This window comes from Ursus arctos, unplaced genomic scaffold (genome assembly GCF_023065955.2).
Source record: "Ursus arctos isolate Adak ecotype North America unplaced genomic scaffold, UrsArc2.0 scaffold_36, whole genome shotgun sequence".
In the NCBI taxonomy this organism is placed as follows: Eukaryota; Metazoa; Chordata; class Mammalia; order Carnivora; family Ursidae; genus Ursus; species Ursus arctos.
Window position 1 is genome coordinate 1,304,069 of NW_026623050.1, and position 23,202 is coordinate 1,327,270.

At 43.8% G+C, this 23,202-nt stretch overlaps 1 protein-coding gene across 3 annotated transcripts in view; it reads left to right on the forward strand.

Moving 5' to 3' along the window:
* FMN1 (formin 1) overlaps positions 1 to 23,202 on the forward strand; it is a 339,089-nt gene that overhangs the window by 194,605 nt on the left and 121,282 nt on the right. For all 3 annotated transcript variants that reach the window (XM_057306184.1, XM_057306185.1, XM_026480077.4), the window contains 4 exons: positions 5,305 to 5,434; positions 6,848 to 6,994; positions 8,106 to 8,165; positions 13,617 to 13,737. In XM_057306184.1, coding sequence (XP_057162167.1) covers positions 5,305 to 5,434; positions 6,848 to 6,994; positions 8,106 to 8,165; positions 13,617 to 13,737 — 458 coding nt within the window. The remainder of the gene's footprint in view (positions 1 to 5,304; positions 5,435 to 6,847; positions 6,995 to 8,105; positions 8,166 to 13,616; positions 13,738 to 23,202) is intronic.

Genomic DNA, 23,202 nt, shown 5'->3' on the forward strand with positions numbered 1-23,202 from the left:
GGCCAGGAACCATTCTCTACCGCACCCCCACCCTGCCCTAGGTTAGTTCGTGAAGGCTATCAGTACAATAGGCTTGTTGTCAGTCAGTGCAAAGGGGCTTCTCCTGCCCTTCTGGCCCATCAATTTGAGCTACTCCCTGCCAGTTCCTGCACCTGATCAGTCCTGTGGTCCACTCCCAGGTCATGTTTCCTAATAATAAATTAATTCCCATAAGGTGCTAGCAACTGGACGTGAAGTGACTAATAATGGGATATTTAGACACCGACAAGGCCGTGGGGAGTATTTGAAAACTGTCTTAAGTCAGCTTGGACTGCTCTAACAAAGTGTCCTAAGCTGGATGACTTAGAAACAAATTTATTTCTCATAGTTCTGGAGATTGGAAGTCTGAGATTGGGGTGCCATCATGGTTGGGTTTTGGTGAGAACCCTCTTCTAGGCAGACTGCCAACTTCTCTCAGTATCCTCACATGGCGGAAAGCAAAGAGAAGGAAGCAAGCTGTCGTGTCTCTTCTCCTAAGAGCCCTAATTTCACTCATGAGGGCTCAACGCTCATGACATAATTGCCTCCCAAAGGCCCTACCTCCTTAAACCATCACATTGGGGGTTAGGATTTCAACATATAAATCTTGGGGAAACATAAACATTCAACAAGGACAATAGGACATATCAAGCATTTGGGTAGTACCAACTATGTCACACTGAGCAATGATCTCTAAGCCTGGAGTTCATACACTTTTCATGTAAAGGATCATATAATAGTTTAGGCTTTGTTAGAAGTACGTAAACAATAGACAGTACGTACACAAATGGGCATGACTGTGTATCAGTAGTTTATTTGATTCTTTGAATTATTTGAATTGATTCTTTCTCACCCATTAAAAATATGAAAACCATCCTTAGTTGGTGGGCCGTACAAAAACATGATGAACTGAATCTGGCCTGTGGGCTATAATTTGCCAACTCCTGCCCCTGCTCTGAGAGGGGCTGACCCAGTGAAACGAAGAATGGGTTTCTGCTATGGGAAGTGTTCCCCTTTTCCTTTTGGGTTAATGTCTTTCTAGCATTATTTTTGAAGATTAATTGCCACAACACATAGTATGGGCAGGTAATTAACAGATAAACTTATGATTCCTGCTTTCTCTACTGATGATCTGGATAAGAGAGCATTTTCCAAGTTTGTAAATAGTCACGGCAGTGGCTCCCCAAAGATGCTAAGCTATCACTGACAGCACAGAGGACTGTCGTGTTGTCCTGGTGAGGTGACGTGCTCAGGCTCGGTTGCACAGAGGTTGGGACTTCAAGCCTGAGTGACTTTCACCTTCGCCCTTGACCTCCTGCATAGAGCAACATCTGTTTGATTTTAGCCGGAGTCCGATTTCCTGGCAATTTCCTTGCCACCAGCTCCAAGTTAGTTGACTATAAGCATGTTTTACATACTGGAAAATGTGAATCATTTATAGTTTCAACATTGCGATTTCCTAAGATCCCTGTGATGCCCAGTCCTGTAAATGATAGCATGGAGAGGGTGGTCTCCTCACTCACCTCATCAGCTTTCTCGCAGCCCAGTGCCAGATTGAGAATGCCATTTCCCATAGAGGTCGTCTGCTTGGGCCCGGGCTGTCAGAGCCACTCCCTCCAAGAATGGCCCTCAACTCTTTGCATTCTGCCTTGGGATGGTGGGGAGGTGGAGTGAGGCTCTCTTGGGTTCGATGAGGCCAAACACACGCTTTTCGTGGCCTAGATTGAGGACATCAGGTACAGTCTATTGGGATGCTCCACTAGGGTCCCCAGTTACCTCAGGGCCCTCGCGAAGAAAACACATGGACTTGGTGAAACGAGGTTCGGTTAGTGTACCCCTTGTAGAAGAACAGTATACCTTATGCTGTGTACGCGGCCCTTGTCCACACACACCTGAGATGGTACCGTGGGGGGGTCTAGGGGATCATCGACTGAATGTTATTAGTCCCTCCAAACAGTGGGCCACGTTGCATCGTTCCCCCTGTCAGCCGAGTTGCTGCCACAGTTGCGGAACCCACACAATGTCGTGTGCTGAGCTTCTCTCCTAAACACGGACTGGAGTGGCCAGCCGTTCCTGGGAAAATAAGCCTACACTGGGAAACAATGGGCAGGTCCCCAGTTTGTGGCTTCTTTGTGGTTATTTAGTCCTCTTTATAACTGGCCTCGGGTGTAAAGTTAGACCAGTCCAAAAGGAAATCAATCTATACGTGTTCGTAAGTACCGAGGCCCAGTGTCCAAGACCTGCGCTTGGGGATTTGTAAGAGTGCTTCTCCCTGCCCTGTGGGGAGGGTATAAAGCGCAGCTGAGGGGAACCAGATATTTATCAGACACTGGCCTCACAGCCTTTGAGGTTACTGACACCTCAAGTACTCTTCCAGATAAACAGGGAAGGAGCTACGGTGCTCTCCCTCAAGCCTTTGCCTGGCTCTTTTGGGACAGAAAGTAACACAAAATCATAGTTTTTCCAAATGTATGTCTCCAGTAATTCTTATCTTCACATTCTACCAGATGTGCAAGCCAAAAACCTGCAAGTCATCCCGGACGCTTGTCAGCATTCCTTGGGTTTGGTCAGTTACTCCGGTTCTTGCCGCTGGAGTACCTCTCTCATGCACTGGCTCCTCTCCGCTCACCCCTGCCTGCCCTCTTAGAACACCGCAGCTGCGGCCAGAAGGCCTTCCAACCTCCACTCCGCTGCCCCCTCCAGCTAATCAGCCAAGCCACTGCCATGGGGCTTTTAAAACAAAAAACCCAAAGAATCACTTACTTCCCTGTTTAAAACCCTTCGTTCATTCAGGAAAAGTTCAAACTCTTGATGTAAGAACACCAAGCCCCACTTTAGCATCTGAGTTCTAGTTCTCTTCCCCCACAAATACCATTCATCCTGCCTGAGCTCCCCCTGACAGTTGCTCCCGTGTGTCCTGCGCCAGCGCCAGAGGGCTCCGGGGAACCTTGGCTGACATGGTCCGTCCAGGGCGCTGACTTGGATGCCCTGCACGTGGCTTTCATAGGCCCCATCACTGATAATACTTACCACACCCCGCGGTAATCGGTGATTATTTTCCAGGTTGTCAAGAAGGAGTTGTGTGTAAGTTAAATTCTGTTCTCAGGTCTTAGCATGGTGCCTGACACACCATAAATACTTCATACCTGTCTAAAGAACTGACTAACATTCTTGGTGACTGACACTCTGGTATGAATTTTCAGCGACACATTCCCAACAGTTCTATCCAAAAGTAATGTAAAATTCTGGAACTTCCCTTCTGAACTCTGTGTCTCAGTCCCTTCCTCATGCACAGAACTCTGGATCTTTAAGGTTCTCTGAGAAACCTTCTAGTCCAATTCCTAATCCCGGTAAAGCTTGATCCTGGAGAACCTTGTGGTTCTTTTTTTACTCTTTCCTGGGTAACATTAAGTCAGTGAGCCTATGGCCATGTCTCTTTCTATCGGCCCTAAGCCTCCTTTTCTTGAGACTAGTTATAAGTAATTGTTCATCCAGCATTTCACTCTTTCCGCGTGTGTCCTTGTTGGTGAGCTGAGGTGTTGATCTGTATCTTCTCTCACGCGGTCTCCAAAAATGATTCATTCACTGTGTTTATTTAAACTAGAAAGTGCACATACTCTGCGGATCTGGGTCCTCCTTCGGGCAGAGTGTCTGGCGGTCCCTGCTGGAAGAGGAGAAAGGCCGGGCGTGACCCTCGCGGTAGCTCTTAGCATTATCTGAATAAGTACAACACGCCCCTCAGGACCAGATGCCCCCGGTCCCACAAACTTTTCACTGCTTATACTTGTGAAGCGTGGTGATACCCCTGATTCCGACCACAAAAGAATCAGTGGTTTAATACTAATCTGTAAGAAGCAATTTACATATAAAGTATAATTTTTCATCTCATCCTCACTCAGAATTCCTATGGGTCTTCGCTTTTAAATCCCATCACATGGTTTTCATAATAATCAGAGTTACGGAACTTTAAAACAAAGGTATGTTTACTTTTATGGGCATTCCTTGCTTCATCTCAGTGTCACGAAAAAGAAAAAAAGAAGACGATGAAGGGGGCGCCTGGCTGGCTCAGTCAGTAGAGCAGGCTACTCTTGATCTCAGGTTCTTGAGTTCAAGCCCCACCTCAGGCATAGAGCTTACTTAAAAAAAAAAAAAAAAAAAAAAAAAAAAAAAGGAAGAGGAAAGAAGAAAAAAGATTATAAATGATCTGAATGTAGGATAATTTATTTTTAAAGCTGGTAATTAGAATCTTATTAAAACCCAAGTCTCCCTAAAAAAAGCAAAGTAAAAGGCACAGAGTATAAGCTAAGGAAACTTCTTTGGGTGTGGGACGAAGAAGGGTTCAGCTTCGCTCCTATGGAAAAGCATTCTTGGTGAGAGATTGCAAAATGTCAAAGTAATGATGTTATGCGTTGACTGAGACTTTCAGAAATATCAGGTAATCATCATTTCAGCCCCAAAATGAATTTAATAGCTGTTAGTGGATTCTCTCCTTCTCTGAATCCATGCCCAACTCTTTCCGCCCATTTTAGTTTATGCCCTCTCTTCTGGTGGTTGGCCTGGAGAGTATGTAGCTCTTCCAACTTAATTTTGCAAAGGGTACCAGTGCCCAGCTGCTCAGACAGTGAGCTTCTGTGTGTAGGTTAGTACTCACCTTTAGCTTTCAAAATCTGTCTTACCATAGTTTTTAAGATTGATGTCCGCTTAATGAGTGCCTGCTTTGTTCCACGCACTGAGCTGTGAACTCTGTCTTCCTAGGTAGGCTGATGTGGAATAGGGCCTCTATAGACTATTCTCTAATTCAGTGAGCAAGAAATCGTAGTCCTCTCACTTCAGGAAGAGACATTTTGTCATTTCTCTACAGACATTTGCCTCCAGCCTTCACTTGACTTTGCCTGTGTGAAATAGACCCTTTCTGCATTATTAAGGGAGTTCATTATGTATTTATTTTCATACACTAAAGGTAACACTTTTTATTTGGGTTTAATCTCCTAGTTGCATAGGAGGAGATAACTTGCTGTGGTACAGTATAATTGCATTAACTTTCTGTCCTCAAGTAATTTGTACACCATACATTTATGTATCACCATAGAAACCCATTTGAAAAATGGCTTTGTTGTCAATAATAGAACACAGACCCTTGGAGTTCCTTAAGTGTGCCTGTGGGATATATTTTATAATTGTTAAATTGACAATGTCAAGTAAGATGAGTCTTTTTTAGCTGTCTTTTTTTTTTTTTTCCTTTGTGATCATATATGAAGCTAGATGATTCACTATTCGTTTCTGCAGATTTTTACACGAGTTAGCCCAGATCCCAAATTTTGCTGAACGGGCCCAGTGCATAATCTTCAGATCTGTCTTTTCGGAGAGTATCACCTCCTTGCACCGCAAGGTAGAGATCATCACAAGAGCTTCGAAGGTATGTTTGCGGTCTAATTTTAGAGACTAGTTTTGCCCTTATTGAGGGTGAAAGAGGAAGTAGGGAGTGGGAGAATCAACTGGAGTCCCTTTGTAGAAAACCTTTGGACTTAAATTGTGTGCTTTTTTAAGTGTAGCTTTTATGATCATCCTAAGCATGAAGACGTGTGTGCGTGCGGGTGAGTGAGGGAGAGAGAGAGGAAAAATGACGCTTCTGCAGATGTCTTCTTAGATATTGCAGACACTCAAAACCAACCTAAATAGTGTAGTGTGTTTGCTGCTAGACCGACTGGATTGCAAGAGATTTTGCGTTAGACCCCTGCATCGGATCATCTGAAGTGTGTCTACACAGTGACATAAAAAGATCCTAGACACTGGATAGGCGAAATAAATGATTATGATCATGGATGGCGGACAAATACATTTTTGTTGGCTTTACCGTAACACTGGTATTCCTTGTAAATTCTAATACTTGTTTTTTTCTCACAATGACTCATGTCCTTGAGAACATGATAATCCTCTCCACACATATTGTGGTATTTAGTTCTTACCTGAAGGCGTGATTCTTTTCCTTCCAAAATATAAAAGATTTCAGTAAACAAAGTATAGATACTTCCCAGGTATAATAGACACACTCTAATAACACCCTAAAGGGCAGGAAGAGAGGTTGGCCTAGAGCTGCCTTTGTCTTTCCTTCTTTACACTAAAATAAAAGAAATAAAGTCAACTAAGACTCTAGAGAAGGGGGAAAAGGTAGCAATTTTAAAAATTTGCACTTTGAGGAAAAAAAAGAAAAAAGAAATGGGACAAGAAGGTGAAGGAAACCCTAAGTAGACTGAAATTGTTAAAGGTAAGAGACATAGCAGCAAATACTTAGTAAACATAGCCTATGGCCTTGAGATGTATCATTGTAGTTTACCTCTGAGGAGTAAACCCAGGGTTAAAGAGGAATAGATTTGCTATTAAACCTATCCTACATTTAACGGTACTGTTTATATAGACACATTGTCCAAAAACAGATCTTCACATGATATTAAACTAATGCTTTCTGCTTAGAAGTCACCAAGTATAAAGTCTGACTATAACAACTTTCTTTTTGCAATTCACAGATATTTTAAATTAATATTTAAAAAATAAAACTGGCTGAAGAATAGAAATACTAATATTTAATCTGCAGTATTAAGACATGAATAGTTCATTATTCATTGAAAGGATGGAACACGATGACTGATTAATGTATTTTTGTTAAGACTCTTATGTCTTAATAAAGTGTATTTTCCATTTCACCACCTGCCAATCCAGTTGGCACCATGCCACCAGACAGCCTGATGGGTACTCAGTAAATATTTGTTGTTGAATGAGCGTAGGCGCCTTTGAAGTTCAGCTCCGTAATAATCGGTGTTTGCCGTCACAGGGCTTGCTGCACATGAAGAGTGTGAAGGATATTTTAGCTCTCATTCTGGCTTTTGGAAATTATATGAACGGAGGAAATAGGACTCGGGGACAAGCAGATGGATATAGCTTAGAAATTCTGCCCAAACTCAAGGACGTCAAAAGTCGGGTATTTATTTTTCATAACTAGATTCCATGATTTGCCATCGTATTCCTTCTACACCTTTAATTAAAAAAAAAAAAAAAAATTCTTGGTTGCTCCATTCATCTTCTTTCTCCCCCTAACAATACATTTTTTCTTTGCTTTCTTTTGACTTTTGAATAAAGGTATGTTTTTCATGTTTGATCTTACTGAGATGATAAAACCCCCAGTATTGGTTTTGCTCTAAGAGAACACAGTTGGATGTTGAACTGTAACGAGGGAAGAAAACAGGTACAACGCAGTATCAGTCAGAGCACAGGGCTTGAATCTGTTTGAATTTAGTGTTGGCTTCTTGGAATTTACTCATTCTTGAGTAGGGAGCAACGTTGAATCACCAGTTGAGCTGAGCATTTGAATTATTCTTTTGCCCACAACAATCGGGCTGGGGGTCTACTGTCAAACTCTCTGAGCCTGATTATCATTTGGCTCCACACCCCTGCAGAGCTCCCTCTTTAGAAACAACCAGCCCATATCTAGGCATCCCACGGGGAGCAGGGGAGTAAAGGGAGGGGAAACACACAGGCAAATTAGAATTAGACCCATGTGAACAAGACACAAAGGCTGCCTTGTGGGAGGGCCTGCTTGCCCCCGGCCTCGTAGGGTCATAAAGTGGCACGGCGTTCCTTTTAAGCTGTCCTGATTGTTTTTCACGCCATTAAGAACACACATTTTTTGAAAGGTGGGAAGGGAGGGATGGTTTTCTGTTCTAGTCCCTGGTTCCCTTCGGCACTCCCCCACGCCCTCCTGTCTTGGCTTTCTGCCAGGAAATAATGAGACAGTGTGTGTATTTGTTTGTTTGTCTTAGCCATTACCTCAGAGCTCTTATGGATTATCTGTTTGGTTTTTTACCCCACAAAGAATAGCAGAATGTCATTTCTTTGTGTAGATGCCATAAGGAAAAAAAAAAAGTGATGGGACAAAGAGGGGAGAGTAAAATCTTGCCGGTCACAAACAGAATCAGGCCCAGGTATCACAAATTAAAAGTATTAGGGTCACAACCTGAGATTTCAGTACTCAACTATATAACATGGCAGTCTCGTGTGAATGATTTTCATTTAAGCTTCTCTTTTAAACCTAGGATAATGGAATTAATCTGGTGGACTATGTCGTGAAATATTACCTGCGTTACTATGATCAGGTAAGAAGTGGCATTATGTGGAAAACTACACTAATGGGGTTTCAACTCTTACACATTGTCGGCATTCAGAAATTGGATGATGGATGGATGGATGGATTTCAAGTCCAACATAGAATTTGAGAGCGCTCCAGCTTCCTTGGTTTACAGATGGGAACGCTGAAGCCAAGAAAGTTTAGTTGACTCTTGTAAAGAGAAGCATTATTCATTGCCTCTCAAACTACTGCGTCTTAATCTGCTAAATAAGCGGTTTTAGAGAGACCCCCGGTTATCTGGGTGCCTTCTGACCAGATCGTGAGGGTCTCTGAAATCTATATCCATTCAGTAATTGGTTGTATCTGAAACTAGTTCTGGGCCGCAGATCAAGATTTAGGAAATTAAGAGGCAGTAATACCCAATACCTTATCAGTAATGTTCATCTGTGAACAAGGTGAAGAAGTGGAATTTGAACTCTATCCTCTCTGCTTCAATTACATTTGCAATGAGAAATAAAAGTTTCGGTGGGACTCCACCTCAGCACAATCTGCTATGTTTTATTCCTTCTCACTAGATTGAGAACAAGGAGTCCTAACTTTGCAAAGAAAGAGGTACTGTTGTAAGGTGTTGGGAAATCTAGCAAGCAATGCGAAGGGGAAAAGTCTCAGGAAACTGTTGTCAGGAGTCCTTCTTAGCTGCCCACGTGAGCAGGGTTTTTCCTAGGCACCAAGGGAAGAAAAGTAAAGGTACCAGGGCCGTGTTTTCCTATAATTCCCTCCAGAAGACAAGCAAAGCTGACATCTACCATATTGTCTCCTCTCCTCCTCATCTAATCCTTCTCAGTGTCTCTGCAATGAATCATCTCCCACCCCCTCCTCAAACTTCTCCTGTTTCTGCCGAGGAGATTATCATTTCCGTCATTCAGGCACAAGGCTTGTGCTCCTCTTTGGTTCCTCTCTATCCTTCAACTAAATTGTGTCTCGTGTTTCTTCCATTTTTCATCCTCATGCCCCACTTATACAGGCGTTAAGGTAACTCACCTGGAGTATTCCTTTTGCTTCCCAGCTGGTCTGCTCACCTCTCATCCAGTCACTCCCCCTCCAGTCCATCCTACACCCAAGGCCCCACCAGTTTCTATACTTCTGGTCATATTGTATCACTTTCTTACGCAAAAACAGAAATGGCTCCCCATTTTCAAGTGAGTTAAGACTCGACCCAATTTAATTCCAGTCTTTTACAACCATGCTTTTATGACCTTCCCCCTACACATACTCTGTGATCTAATTCAAGATCCAGTGTTTTCCAAACACACCCTGTGTTTTCTCACTGCTGTGTTGTTGTTGTTGTTTTTTTAAAGATTTTATTTATTTATTTGACAGAGATAGAGACAGACAGCGAGAGAGGGAACACAAGCAGGGGGAGTGGGAGAGGAAGAAGCAGGCTCCCAGTGGAGGAGCCTGATGTGGGGCTCGATCCCATAACACTGGGATCACGCCCTGAGCGGAAGGCAGACGCTTAACCGCTGTGCCACCCAGGCGCCCCTCTCACTGCTGTGTTTTTACATCCGATGTCTCTCTAACTGGAACTATCTTTGTCCTAACCTTTCTATAGATCTTTTGTTTTGTCTTACTAATACTCTCTTGAAATAATAAATAAAAGCCCTTTTGGGAAAAAAGCTCCCAGTAGCAACATATATATATTTGCAACATAATAGGTAACATGCTTTTCAGAATCCACATGGAAAGAGCAACTGGTCTCCTTTCATTAAAAAAAAAGAAAAAAAGTTGCACAAGACACTGCAGGTAATTTACCACCACAACAACAAACAGGAGACATGAATTGCCAACTGTGTATATAGAGCTAGCGGTATAAATGGATCAAACCTTCCTCGGCACTATCACGAATGGCTGACTGAGTTATTCTCTGTTTAAGATCTCTACGTATGATGGGGCCCATATCTCGACTGCCCTCGACTCACCAAATTGTGTTCTGTAAAGGACACCTTCCCAAAAATTCACATGCAGGTGTCATGTGCTTGTCAAGCTGTCTCCCCAGGGTGCTGTGCCTACTTTTAGGGGACATCTTTTCCTTATTCATGCAAATGTGCAGTACGGGCTAGCAAGACTTTGACCTTTCTAGATCAGAAGCCCTAGAAATACATATAATCTTTCTAGGAAACTTTATCCTAAGGTAATAGATAAGGACATGTATCACTATTTTACTTAAAATCATTTGTAATAACAAAGTATAGCAAAATTTTTGGTAGATGTCCAAAGGTACAGACTAAGGTCAAATAAATTATGCTGGAGTTCTAAAACAGAATAATACACTGCCATGGAAAGTGTATAGGAGAAAATTTAGTGGCACTGGAAAATACTCTTGCTCTGCTTTATATTACAAACATGTTTAAAATAACATTTAGTTTCAAATATATAAATATAAATATACATAGACACAGAAAAACCTGGAATATCAGATATATATATATATAAATGTTTGATTATCTCTGGGTGGTAGGATTGAAGAGATTTTTACTTCTTTCAATTAGACGTAATGAGCCTGAGTCACTCTTGTAAAAGGGTAAAAAAGATAAAAAGTAGGGGCGCCTGGGTGGCACAGCGGTTAAGCGTCTGCCTTCGGCTCAGGGTGTGATCCCGGCGTTGTGGGATTGAGCCCCACATCAGGCTCCTCCGCTATGAGCCTGCTTCTTCCTCTCCCACTCCCCCTGCTGTGTTCCCTCTCTCGCTGGCTGTCTCTATCTCTGTCGAATAAATAAATAAAATCTTAAAAAAAAAAAGATAAAAAGCAGCACAATCGTACATGGCTCTTCTTCTATGGAGTCTTTATTTCCTCGTCTTTTACTCCTTTGAAGCCTGGGAGCACTGGGTTGAATCTCTGTCATGACACATCTTCTTCGGCCTTGCACGTAGATATCAGTGAGCAATTACTCCTTAGCTCAGCATTGCTCCTTGAGGCCCAGAACTCATCGTTGTCTGTTTTTTAGTGTCTGTAATTTAGGCGTCTGACAAATACTTACTAGGTTGAATCTACCGTAAATATCTACAAGAATGCATTGAGTGGCAGCTATAGATAACTAGGTGCAAAGAGGTGAGAGCTTTTTTCTGATAGAGTGGGGTAAGCTTCAGGTGTGTGTAGATACCTGAAGTTCTGCCAGCAGGTACCAGTGTGACAGAGGAATTATCCCGAGGAATCTCGAGAGGCCACAGTTCTAATCTGGGGTTAGCATAAGCGGATGTACCTTGTGGTGCCTGTCTCAACCAAGTCCGACGCATTGTGCTGGAGGGCTGAAATTTGCCAATGCAATGTGACTCTTGAAGAGAGCTGAATGCAGTAGAATCGACTTCACCGAGGAAAATCTCACAAGAAGAGTCATTTCAAACCTGGGCTGGCCCAGTTTGGGAAAAATCAGAAGTCAGCGCTTGTGTGGTGCTCTCCCGGTTTTCACCGTGCAAAAATTCATTTCACTCAGCAAAAGTATAGAATTATGTGATTTATTAGGCTATCCCCTCCCCGTAGGCGCATAAGTGATGATTTTTGTGGTTAGTGGTGATGAGCAATTAGCTGAAGAAAGGTGACTCCCGCTCCAAACCTCCTTCCACGCGTGCTGGGTTTTGGTCCACGTCTAAGTCTGTGAAGTTTACAGAAATCCATCTAGAGCCAAGTTGTTTAAACTCTAATTGAGCAGCTCTCTCAGGAGCTGCTACCAGGCTCATTTGCCCAGCAGCACTTTCTCATTTTCTAGCTTAAAAAAAAAAAAAAAAAAAGAAAATCAAAGCCAGTACTGAATCTGATAAAGTTTTGGAGAAGAGTAGGCGATAATATACATGAGTTCTTCCGACGTAGATTGCCGTGGAGTTCTGTGGTAAGCCTCTTAGAAGGTGTTCCATCCGGGCTCTCAGACTACAGTACTGCCTCCATCGTTTTCAAAGTAGTAAAATAATTACAGGGAGGTGGGGAAAGTACACTGGTCATGGAAAAGGTTTCAATAAAATCAGGAAAAACACCTTTCCTTAGCATCTCAAGTAAAGCTAAAGATGTTAAAGGAAAGGGACAAGTCCAGAGCATTCCTGAAACCTCACGAAAGTAGGACAGTAAGGCAGATGTTTCCTGCTAAAGGTACACACTTCTCAGAACTTTTATGGGCTCCCCGCAAGGGTGCTGAACAAAGTTCGATATGCCAGATGTTGCATGTACACCAAGAATAAGACCCGCTTCCTGCCTTCACAGTGTTTATACTCTAGTGGAGGAAACCTATGGGCTAATACGGCAATTTTGAAATGACTGTTGGTAGGCGCTGTGATAATGATACCCACCAGGGGCTCTTGGAAACATCCGTGCACTGGGGGGTTAGGGGCAGTCTTTGAGGAAGTGCTATCTGTCTCGAGACTTGAAGAATGATATGAACAAGGAAGCGTGAAGAGTCCGTGTAGAAGAGTTAGAAGGGGACGGTTTTACAGACAAAAGTCCAGACGTAAGAGACTGTGGCCTGATCTTTTACTTTTTGAACGTTTAGGGGAGGGAGGTGGAGATAGGAGAAGATGGAAGAAGGCTGAGGGTGTAGACAGAGGCCAGATCATAAAGTGCCTTATAAAGCAGTCTCAGAGTTTGGAATGAGTCCTAATGGCAGTAGGAAAGATGGAATGTGAAGGAAAGCTGGCAAAGTAGCCTGTGTGGAGAGAGGAAGAACTGAAGACTGCCTGAGATATGCAAGATACAGACCTGATGTTAAACAACTCAGGGAGAAAGCAGGCTGGACTGGAAAAGATATTTGAGGCCCCGCTTATCTTTCAATGTGCCCGAAGCTTGTGTCCCTCAAGTGATTTCCCAGCTTAGATCCTCTACTAGGCATAGTGGGGAAGCTTGTCCAAAACTATGGCCAACCGTGCCCTCAGCAAGTGTCTACTAAGAGAAGCCAAACAACATTTGGAAAATCCTTACAAGGATTTGCTATCACACAGACACCCCCTGCAGCTTTCAGGTGCAGCAGCAGGTAGGTAACAGCGTAAGGGAGGGTGATTCTTCCATGCGGTGCTGTCTGGTCCAGAACCTTCCGATTCACACCCATTGGCACACCCCAAAGATGAGTTAGCTAATTGCTCCCATGTGCAACTCAAATAGGGAGTTGAAATTTAAGTACTTTCATGTGTTCCTCCTGTGCCTTTTTCCATGGGAGTAGGGTGTCCAAGATCGGGACATACCTGACAATTTTCTCTTTGGTTCGTGAGGCAAAATAGAAGGAAACCTGTGCCAGAGCCAGAGCCAACCTCAGTGGCAGTAAGACCAAAGTGCTATTGCAGAAGACACAAAAGCATTTCTGAGTAACCAGTCCAAAGTTAGCAAGAGCAGAGGAGCGCTTCTCTGATTCTTAGGTGCACATCCAGTACAAGGTGCTTTGGAATTTCAATTGAAAGTGACAACTGGGAAATATAATGCACTTTTGTTAACCGTGTCTTTTAGGAAGCAGGAACAGAAAAGAGTATTTTCCCTCTGCCTGAACCACAAGATTTCTTTCTGGCTTCCCAAGTCAAGTTTGAAGACCTCATAAAAGATTTGAGAAAACTGAAGAGACAACTGGAAGGTAATAGGAACTGTTCTGTTATTATGATAATAGTTAAGCTTTTTTTTTTTTAAATGAAGAGAATTCTTTATGTCTGGTTCGTGGAATGGAATTGGTGCAGAGCTCAGTCATAGTACACTGCAGCCCTCGTGAAACTTTCCATCTCTTATGCTCTATCTGGAGGCACTGTATTTGCATCTCCCTTTCTTTTATTAGCGTTAATTTGTACTGTTTATATCTACATCTTTTACAACTACATTTCCCAACATATAACACATGTCATCGTAACAATAATAGCAGCAGCCCTCTAGTGAATGCTTACTGTTGTCTCATATCATTATGACAACAACCCTACTAAGCAGGAACTACACTGACTCCATTTTGCAGATGAGGAAAATGAGGTTTAGAGAAATTAGGTTCGCACAGCCCGTGAGAGGCGCATTTACTGGGGCTCTCGTCAGGCCTATCTGATCAGAACCCATGCAGTTTCTAAGCTAGTTGACTCTGCTGCCACACACATATCGCACACGTGTGCACACATACTCCCACGCACACACACGCCCCTATATATTTGGTTTATGTATGCGAGTCTAAGAAAGATGGCAGGACCCATCGTAAACGTTCTATTTTAGTTTAATTTACATTTTTAATTATTCACAACAAAATGCTGAAAGCCCTCTTTGGCTTTTTTTAAAAGGTGAAACTATGTCTCTGTTGAGCAGGAATTTTCCTTTGGCATTGCTCGAGTCTAGTGTTTTCGCTGTGGAGACATCTCCTTATCCAAGTATATAAATACTCGCGATGCAGCTTGTATAACTCCAGTTGCAGAGCTCCGCGGAGGATTTAGGGAGCGTGTTAATGTGGAAATGGAGCGCAGAGTGCCAAAAGGAGAGCTTGAGGAAATGAAGAGCTTGAACCAGGAATATTTTTACACTAAGACATAAAATAAACATTTTAAAAATGTTTATTGTGAAAGAGTGCTCAGAAACCCAAGTCTTAGACGGAGAGCAGCCTGGAAAGGGAAGTGAAGTCGGACAGATCTCCTGGTGGCAGGGAGATTTAGTTTTACTGTGGGCATAAAACTTGCTTAAATAAGGAGAGCGGTTACAAGCAAATATTTCTACCTTGTAAATTATTTTTAAAGGAACATGTGGATTTTTTTTTCTCCCTGCCGTTGACGTGGTTAAGAGTGTGCATTCAACCAAGTGGATGCTTCATTTAGGGATGTGATATATGAACCCGTGGTTATTCTTTTCCCGCTCCTAAAACACCGACAGTTGTATCCTAGTCTAAGACGAGGGGCTTGATTCTTACTGTAGTAAAACCATGTGAGCCATCCTGTGGCAGTCTTTTCTGTCACTCTCCAATGGCAGAATTAGCGCCGGGCCAGTCCTCCGTCTGGCTACAGGGTTCGCCAGGGCCGAGAAGAGCCGTGCTGGTTCACACTGCAGCCGTCCCTGAATACACAGCCCCTTTGGTCTCCGGGCCTTTTGCCCTCCCATGTCGGTTTTTGAGCAGAGACCTGATGTACATGTGATCTTCCCTCTTCTCCTGCCTTCATGCCAGGGGCTGCCTCTCTCAGGCATCCTGTCTGGGCCACCTCGCTTTGATGTCTGCAAGTGTTTGGTGATTCATAACCAAGGGATGACAAGAGTGAATTGGGAGGACAGTAGAGAGGCAGGTGTTCCCACAAAGGTTCCCCACTTCGGTGTGCCATTCCATATCCCTCAGTCCTCCACTGACCCTTGTCCTTAGTCAGTTTTAAGGAACTGCAAGAACTTCTGAAGCTGGAGGACCTACCTTAAAATGAGGGAAAACCAAACATTGCCCCAATTGTTTTTCTTCTTTGGATTGGACTTCACCAAAAGATGTGTGGTACCACAAGGCGAGGGGGAGAGGTGGGACTCTGCCCCCCACATTGGGTATTTAAACAAAAATGCCCTGCTAATCTTTAGAGATGCCAGTGTTTTTAACACATGAAAGGTACCTAGTAAATATTTAAAGAAAATACAGACCGTTGGTTCTCTAATGAATTTCTTTTTCTCCTAAATGCCATCTGGCAAGATGGCCAGAGTCGTGGCGGTCCGTTTCATCTCCCTTCCCATTCAGGTTCCACGTCCTTTTCCATAAGGCCTTGGTGTGAGCCTAGATTGAATGTTTAATTGAAGAGGACATAATTTTCACACATACAGCAAAGATTTGATGAGGCTTTGAGGTTTATTGTAGCCATTAAAATGTCGTGGCTGCTGGCAAAACCCCAGAAAATGTCTAAAGCTGAACCAGATGTGATTAGCAAATTTCAAGACGTCTCAGGCCCCTTTCTCCAGGCAGGCACAGCCCTTGAGAAGGAAACTGGCTTGAACCACACCTTAGCAATAAGATGCGAATTAAGCTAGAGTTGTTGGTTGTGCAGGCGTCACTGGTACAGACAGACGTTGCCGGTAAGCATCTTTCATAGAGACAGGAACTTTGCAGAGCACTTCTATGTAGGCAAACAGAACAGGTAGTTGATGATAATAATATCAGCTACACTCGATTGTGGATTATTATCTATCAGGTGTTTTACATAATCCTCTCTCTTCATCTTTACTATGACACTCTGAGGCAGATATTATCAGTCTCTCACAGGAGGAGGAAACTGAAGTTCGTGGTGCTCTCATAACTTGCCAAGTTCCAGGTGACGACCTAGCCACACTCTGAAGCTAGATAGGACTCTGAGGCATGCACTTGTGATGCCTCCTGCCTGTGACTCCATGTCTGATCGCAGGTCAAAACGGAAAGTTAGGCATCATGAAGGTACCAGGAACAGAAAGAGGGTTCCTGAGTGCACACATATGCACACACACACACACACACACACACACACTCACTCACACTTAGAGCCACATGTGTAGACCCTCAGATCAGAGGGAGACAGGAAAGAATTTACTTTGGGCTGGGGATAGGGGAGGGACGACATATGGGAGAGATGAGTCATAAGAGTGAGTAGACACGTGCACACACGAAAGTGAACAGAGTTATTGTGTAGGGTTAAGAACTCGGGCTTTGGTATCAGATGATGTCCTTTTTACTGGTTTGGTGGGAGCAAGGTCTTGTCAGATAACAAAACCATAAAGAGGGTTCATTCTCTTACCTGTCAAATGGGACAATTACAGTGCCTGTGTCAGAGGAGGTAATGAATGCATAGTCTGTTAGCAAAGAAAGCTTCAGCAAAGCTGATTAGGGGGGGTACCTTTTCCTGGAAAATGCGCACCTTGTCAAATCAGACCCATATCGCTGAGAGGCCTGCTGGATGAGTTTGTGGGGAATCTGATTCCCAGAGCGCTTGTGCTCTCCTTGCTACCTCGTGGGGACAGAACCAAATTCCTGGTGCTTGGGAACATGCTCTGTATTTTGTTTACTGTTCTATGTCTCTTAATGAGATAATAATATTAACTCCCCTGATACCATGATAAGTAATAGTTAGGAAAATAGGAAGAGTTTCTCTCCTTCTTGTTCTTTGACCTTGTTTGCTGGCAGAGCTCTCAAGGTATTTTTTACCGACCCATATGTGGTAGGCAAAACAATGGCTCCCAAGAATGTCCAGACCCTAATCCCTGAAATACATTACCTTACATGGCAAAATGGAACTTTGCCGATGTAGAGATGGGGAGATTATCTTGGACTATCCAAGTGGATCTAATCTAATCACATGGATCTTTAAAATGAATCTTTAAAAACTGGGAATTTTCCTTGTCTGTGGCCAGCGGGAGATAGTACAGTAGAACGATCAGAGGGATGCAGTGTTGCGGGCTTTGCAGATGGAGGAAGTGGGCAATGAACCAAGGAACGTGGGAAGCCTCTAAAACTGGAAAGGGCAAGGAGCAGATTCTCCCCTGCAGCCCCCAGCAGGGAACGCAGCCCTGTCAACACACCTTGATTTCAGCCCAGCAGACCCGTTTTAGACTTCTCCCACACACAGACCTATGAAGTAATACGTTTGTGTTGTTTGAAGCCACTTACGTTTGTGATGATTAGTTAGAGAAGCAATAAGAACAAATGTCCTGTGCAACGTGTCCTTCCTGATTGTGCCAGGTAAACCACACACACACGCACACACACACGCCATTGCTGAGGCCAGAAGATGCACCATTTCTCAAGTAGGGGCGCTCACCAGCGTGGCATGAAATGTGAATCGGTGCTCTCTGACCAAGAGCCCCTAGCCAAATAAACCTAGAGCTGCTCCCTGCTAAAATCACGCCCCAGAAATTCACGGTGCCCCTGAGCTTGTTTAAAGGCTCTGGGAAGTCCTGAGGTGAAAAAACAAAAACAGTTAAACCCTGTTCAAAGCATTTCTCAACTTGCAACCTAAAACATTGGTTTTTCTTTAGTATTCTTTCACTGAGTACTTAGAAATGTGTTGCAGAGCGTGCAGTCGGTGAGATATAGTTTAAGAAGGGGTGTTGATATTTCTATCACATTTTCAATATGAAGAACACAGTTGTTGGTTCAATGGTTACTACAGGGTAACACGGGAGGAGCTGCGATGCACAATTATGACCTATGCCCTTTAATATTGCTCTTAGTTATCCCGGCTACACTGCCCCCCTGAATTTGTTCTCCATGGAAACAAAGAGAATGGGCCAAATCCTCTCTGATGCCTTGATGCCTGGAAGCCAAAATGAATAACCTTAGTGTCATTCAAAATTACTCTGGCATCGCCTACCCCAAATCCGTATTGATCTGATATGATCCTGTGGTAGTATTTTATTATGAAAAGTTCATTGTGGCTTTGAAAGTAGGAAAGCTGAATTAATTTTTGGTTGCTGGAAAACGAGACAGGAACCCTTCAGATGGCTGTAGAGAAGTCACGATGTTCTGGAAAGTTGAAGAACAAAATTAAATCACTCTTACCGGCTAACAGTAGTTGCTCAGTAGCCCTTGTCATTAGAAGTAAGCCATTTCATCAGCTAGCTATATACTTAGTCTTGCCTTGAAAATGATGCGTGAGTAGCCCTGTTATGCCATAGATAAATTGGGAAAATGTAATTGGTAGTTAGCCCTCAGTGTAAGATATTCAAACTTGTTTGAGAATGTTGGCTGAAATGCCAGTGTGTGTGTGTGTGTGTGTGTGTGTGTGTGTGTGTGTGTGTGTGTTAAGATAACTCTCATGATGTCCTTTTCTCTAAATATTTAAGAATATGTATTTGAATGTGTCTTTTCTTTTGAACCATTTAGAAATATTTGGGAATACAGCAGTTTAGGAAAGGCAAGAGCCTCTGTTGACTTTTTGATATCTGTTATCACTCTATAAATGTTTATCCCATAAATGTTTATCCTAAACTGTTAACTGTTTTTAAGCTTTCTCTAAATGAGATGCTGTATAAAATGTACCATCCAGGCCCTCAGTAACTGTTAAAAATCGTCATTCTAAGTTTGACTAGTAGTAGTATTTCCAAACTAACTTTACATTCCAAACGGTCACACCTTTACGCATTTTCAGTCCCGATGTCCTTATTCTGATGGAGCTCAGAGCCATCATGATGAACCTCTGTTTCGTACAACACTAGGACCTGAACCTTCTACCTCAAAATATAGAGTACAGGAGAAGATTAATTCATACATACGTGAAAGTAACAGTTCAAGAAAGAGAGGGGCTTTTTGTTGTAGGGTTTTGTTGTTGTTTGTAAATTTCCCAAACTAGAGTCAATATGTCTTCCAGACATAGAAGGCAGATCGAATTCAATTCATTTAGCTCCAATCCCTCTTAAAGGCCCACCCCAAAATTAATACTCATGTTATTTAGAAGCATACAGTCAGTACCAGGATGATCAGCTAAAAAGAAGAGGAATTAGGGAAGGAACCACACACCTCTATGCATAAAAGCAGACAATGAGAACGTTTTTACCTGGCAGTTTCTCATGGCCCTGGGCAGAGACTGATGCAGAGGCAATCGTTTAGCTATTTGGACATGTACGTGACATTTTTACAGTTAAAACTAGATTTAAAACATAAGTTATAGTCAACTTTCAGTTATAGATAGGTAGATTAGTAAGGTTAAGGATTAGCCATAGTTTTTCTTTTAAAGTTAATATATTATTGCTGGGCGATGGGAGTTAAGATGGCGGAGGAGTAGGGGACCCCTTTTTCAGCCGGTCCCCTGAGTCGAGCTGGATAGGTACCAGACCAGCCTAAATAACCACGGAATCAGCCTGAGACGCAGGATGATGCATCTGGATCTCTACAAATGAACATCTCCAGCGCTGAGTATTGAGGTACCAAGAGGGGAGCTGTAAACCGTGCACGGATATCGGAAGATAAACGGAAGGGGGAGGGAGCCGCCGTGTTTGGGCGCCGGGAAGCGGCAGCCACCTGCACGGGGGAGCGGGAAGACACACAGAGGGTACCCGCGAGAGAGCGGACTGAGACCGGTGAGCCGTGAACGCGCGCGCCACCAGGCATCTCCCGGAACACCGGAATCCCGGTGTGCTCACGGGATCCAGACTGAGACCGGGAACTCCCGGAGCGCGCGCGGGGCGGCTGGCGGCTGGCGGGCCACCTGCACGGGGGAGCGGGCGGACTCGCGGTCGGCACCCGCGAAACAGCAGACTGAGACCCTGAACCGGGTGCGCGCGCCACCAGGCTTCTCACGAAACTCCGGTGTGCTCACCGGGCATAGACTGAGACCGGGAGACCCGGGAGCGCGCGGGGCGGCCGGTGGCTGGCGGCATTAGAAACACAAAGGACAGAGACGGGGCGGCCGGTGGCTGGCGGCATTAGAAACACAAAGGACAGAGACGCGCCGGCCCTGGAAGTGAGGGCAGGGTCGCCGAGTTGGTGCGCACATCCCGGGACGCCGCAGGGTTGAGCAGCACCAACAGTAACAGAGTTAAAGTGGCCAGAACATCAGTGGAGAACGGGCCGCAATCCCTCTGTTCTGCGACAATGCAGCCTCTGCTGCTCTGACCCTCAGAAGAGGCATAGCCGGCCGCCAGGGAAAGCCGCCAGAGAACAAAAGCCTGGAAATACCGGCTCAGAGAGTGCCCATCCCCATCCTCCCTCGCAGGGGCACGGAGACTCTACCCAAACAGGGCTGCCTGAGTATCGGCGCGGCAGGCCCCTCCCCCAGAACACAGAAGGCAGGCTGAAAAATCAAGAAGCCCACAACCGGAGGCGCCTGGGTGGCGCAGTCATTGAGCGCCTGTCTTCGGCTTAGGGCGTGATCCCGGCGTTCCGGAAAGGAGTCCCTCATCGGGCTCCTCCGCTGGGAGCCTGCTTCTTCCTCTCTCACTCCCCTGCCTCTGTTTCGTTCTTGCTGTCTGTCTCCCTCTCTCAGATAAGTAAATAAATAAAATCTTTAAAGAAGAAGCCCACATCTCTAAGATCCCTATAAAACAAGGGGCACGGCCTGGGACCCAGTCAATAATTTTGGGCTCTGGAAACCCCGCAACCTCTCTTCATCAGAATGACAAGAAGGAGAAGCCCCCCCCAGCAAAGAAAGGACAGTGAGTCAGGGGCCTCTGCCACAGAAGTAACGGATATGGATGTAACCAAATTATCAGAAATGGAATTCAGAGTAACAATGGTCAAGATAATGAGTAGACTTGAAAAAAGTATTCAGGAAAATATTACTGAGAATATACAATCCCTAAGGGAGGAAATGAGAGCGAATTTGACAGAAATTAAAAATTCTATGAGCCAAATGCAGGCAAAACTAGAGGCTCTGACGGCCAGGGTCACGGAAGCGGAGGAAAGGGTTAGTGAATTGGAGGATGGGTTAATAGAGGAAAAATTAAAAATAGAAGATGGTCTTAAAAAAATCCACGCCCACGAATGTTGGCTACGGGAGATTACTGACTCAACGAAACGATCCAATGTTAGAATCATCGGCATCCCCGAGGGGGTGGAGAAAAACAGAGGTCTAGAAGAGATATTTGAACAAATTGTAGCTGAAAACTTCCCTAATCTAGCAAGGGAAACAAAAATTCGTGTCCAAGAGGCAGAGAGGACCCCTCCCAAGCTCAACCATGACAGACCTACACCACGTCACGTCATAGTGCAACTCGCAAATATGAGATCCAAGGATACAGTATTGAAAGCGGCCAGGGCAAAGAAATTTCTCACGTACCAAGGCAAAGGCATCAGAATTACATCAGACCTGTCTACACAGACCTGGAATGAGAGAAAGGGTTGGGGGAGCATTTTTAAAGCTCTTTCAGAGAAAAACATGCAGCCAAGGATCCTTTATCCAGCAAGGCTGTCATTCAGAATTGATGGAGAAATAAAGACATTTCAGAATCGACAGTCACTAGCCAATTTCGTAACCACGAAACCAGCCCTACAGGAGGTATTACGGGGGGTTCTATAAAAGTAAAAAGGCCCCAAGAGTGATACAAAACAGAAAGTCACAGCCAATACAAACAAAGACTTTACTGACAACATGGCAGAATTAAAAGCATATCTCTCAGTACTCAGCCTGAACATTAATGGTTTAAATTCTGGTTTCAAACGCCACAGGGTTGCAGATTGGATAAAAAGAAATGACCCATCCATTTGCTGTCTACAAGAGACTCATTTCGAACCCAAAGATGCATTCAGACTGAGAGTAAGGGGATGGAGTACCATCTTTCACGCAAATGGACCTCAAAAGAAAGCTGGGGTAGCAATTCTCATATCAGATAAATTGGATTTTAAACTACAGACTATAGTTAGAGATGCAGAAGGGCACTATATTATTCTTAAAGGAAGTATTCAACAAGTGGATATGACAATTATAAATATATATGCCCCCAACAGGGGAGCAGCAAGATACACAAGGCAACTCTTAACCAGAATAAAGAGACATATAGATAAAAATACATTAATAGTAGGGGACCTCAACACTCCACTCTCAGAAATAGACAGAACACCCTGGCAAAAACTAAGCAAAGAATCAAAGGCTTTGAATGCCATACTCGACGAGTTGGACCTCTTAGATATATATAGAACACTACACCCCAGAACCAAAGAATACTCATTCTATTCTAATGCCCATGGAACATTTTCAAGAATAGACCATGTTCTGGGACACAAAACAGGTCTCAGCCGATACCAAAAGATTGAAATTATCCCCTGCATATTCTCAGACCACAACGCTCTGAAATTGGAACTCAACCACAAGGAAAAATTTGGAAGAAACTCAAACACTTGGAGACTAAGAACCATCCTGCTCAGGAATGACTCGATAAACCAGGAAATCAAAAATCAAATTAAACAATTTATGGAGACCAATGAGAATGAAAATACAACAGTCCAAAACCTATGGGATACTGCAAAGGCAGTCCTAAGGGGGAAATACATAGCCATCCAAGCCTCACTCAAAAGAATAGAAAAATCTAAAATGCAGTTTTTATATTCTCACCTCAAGAAGCTGGAACAGCAACAGAGGGACAGGCCTAATCCACGCACAAGGAAGCAGTTGACCAAAATTAAAGCTGAAATCAATCAAGCAGAAACCAGAAGTACAGT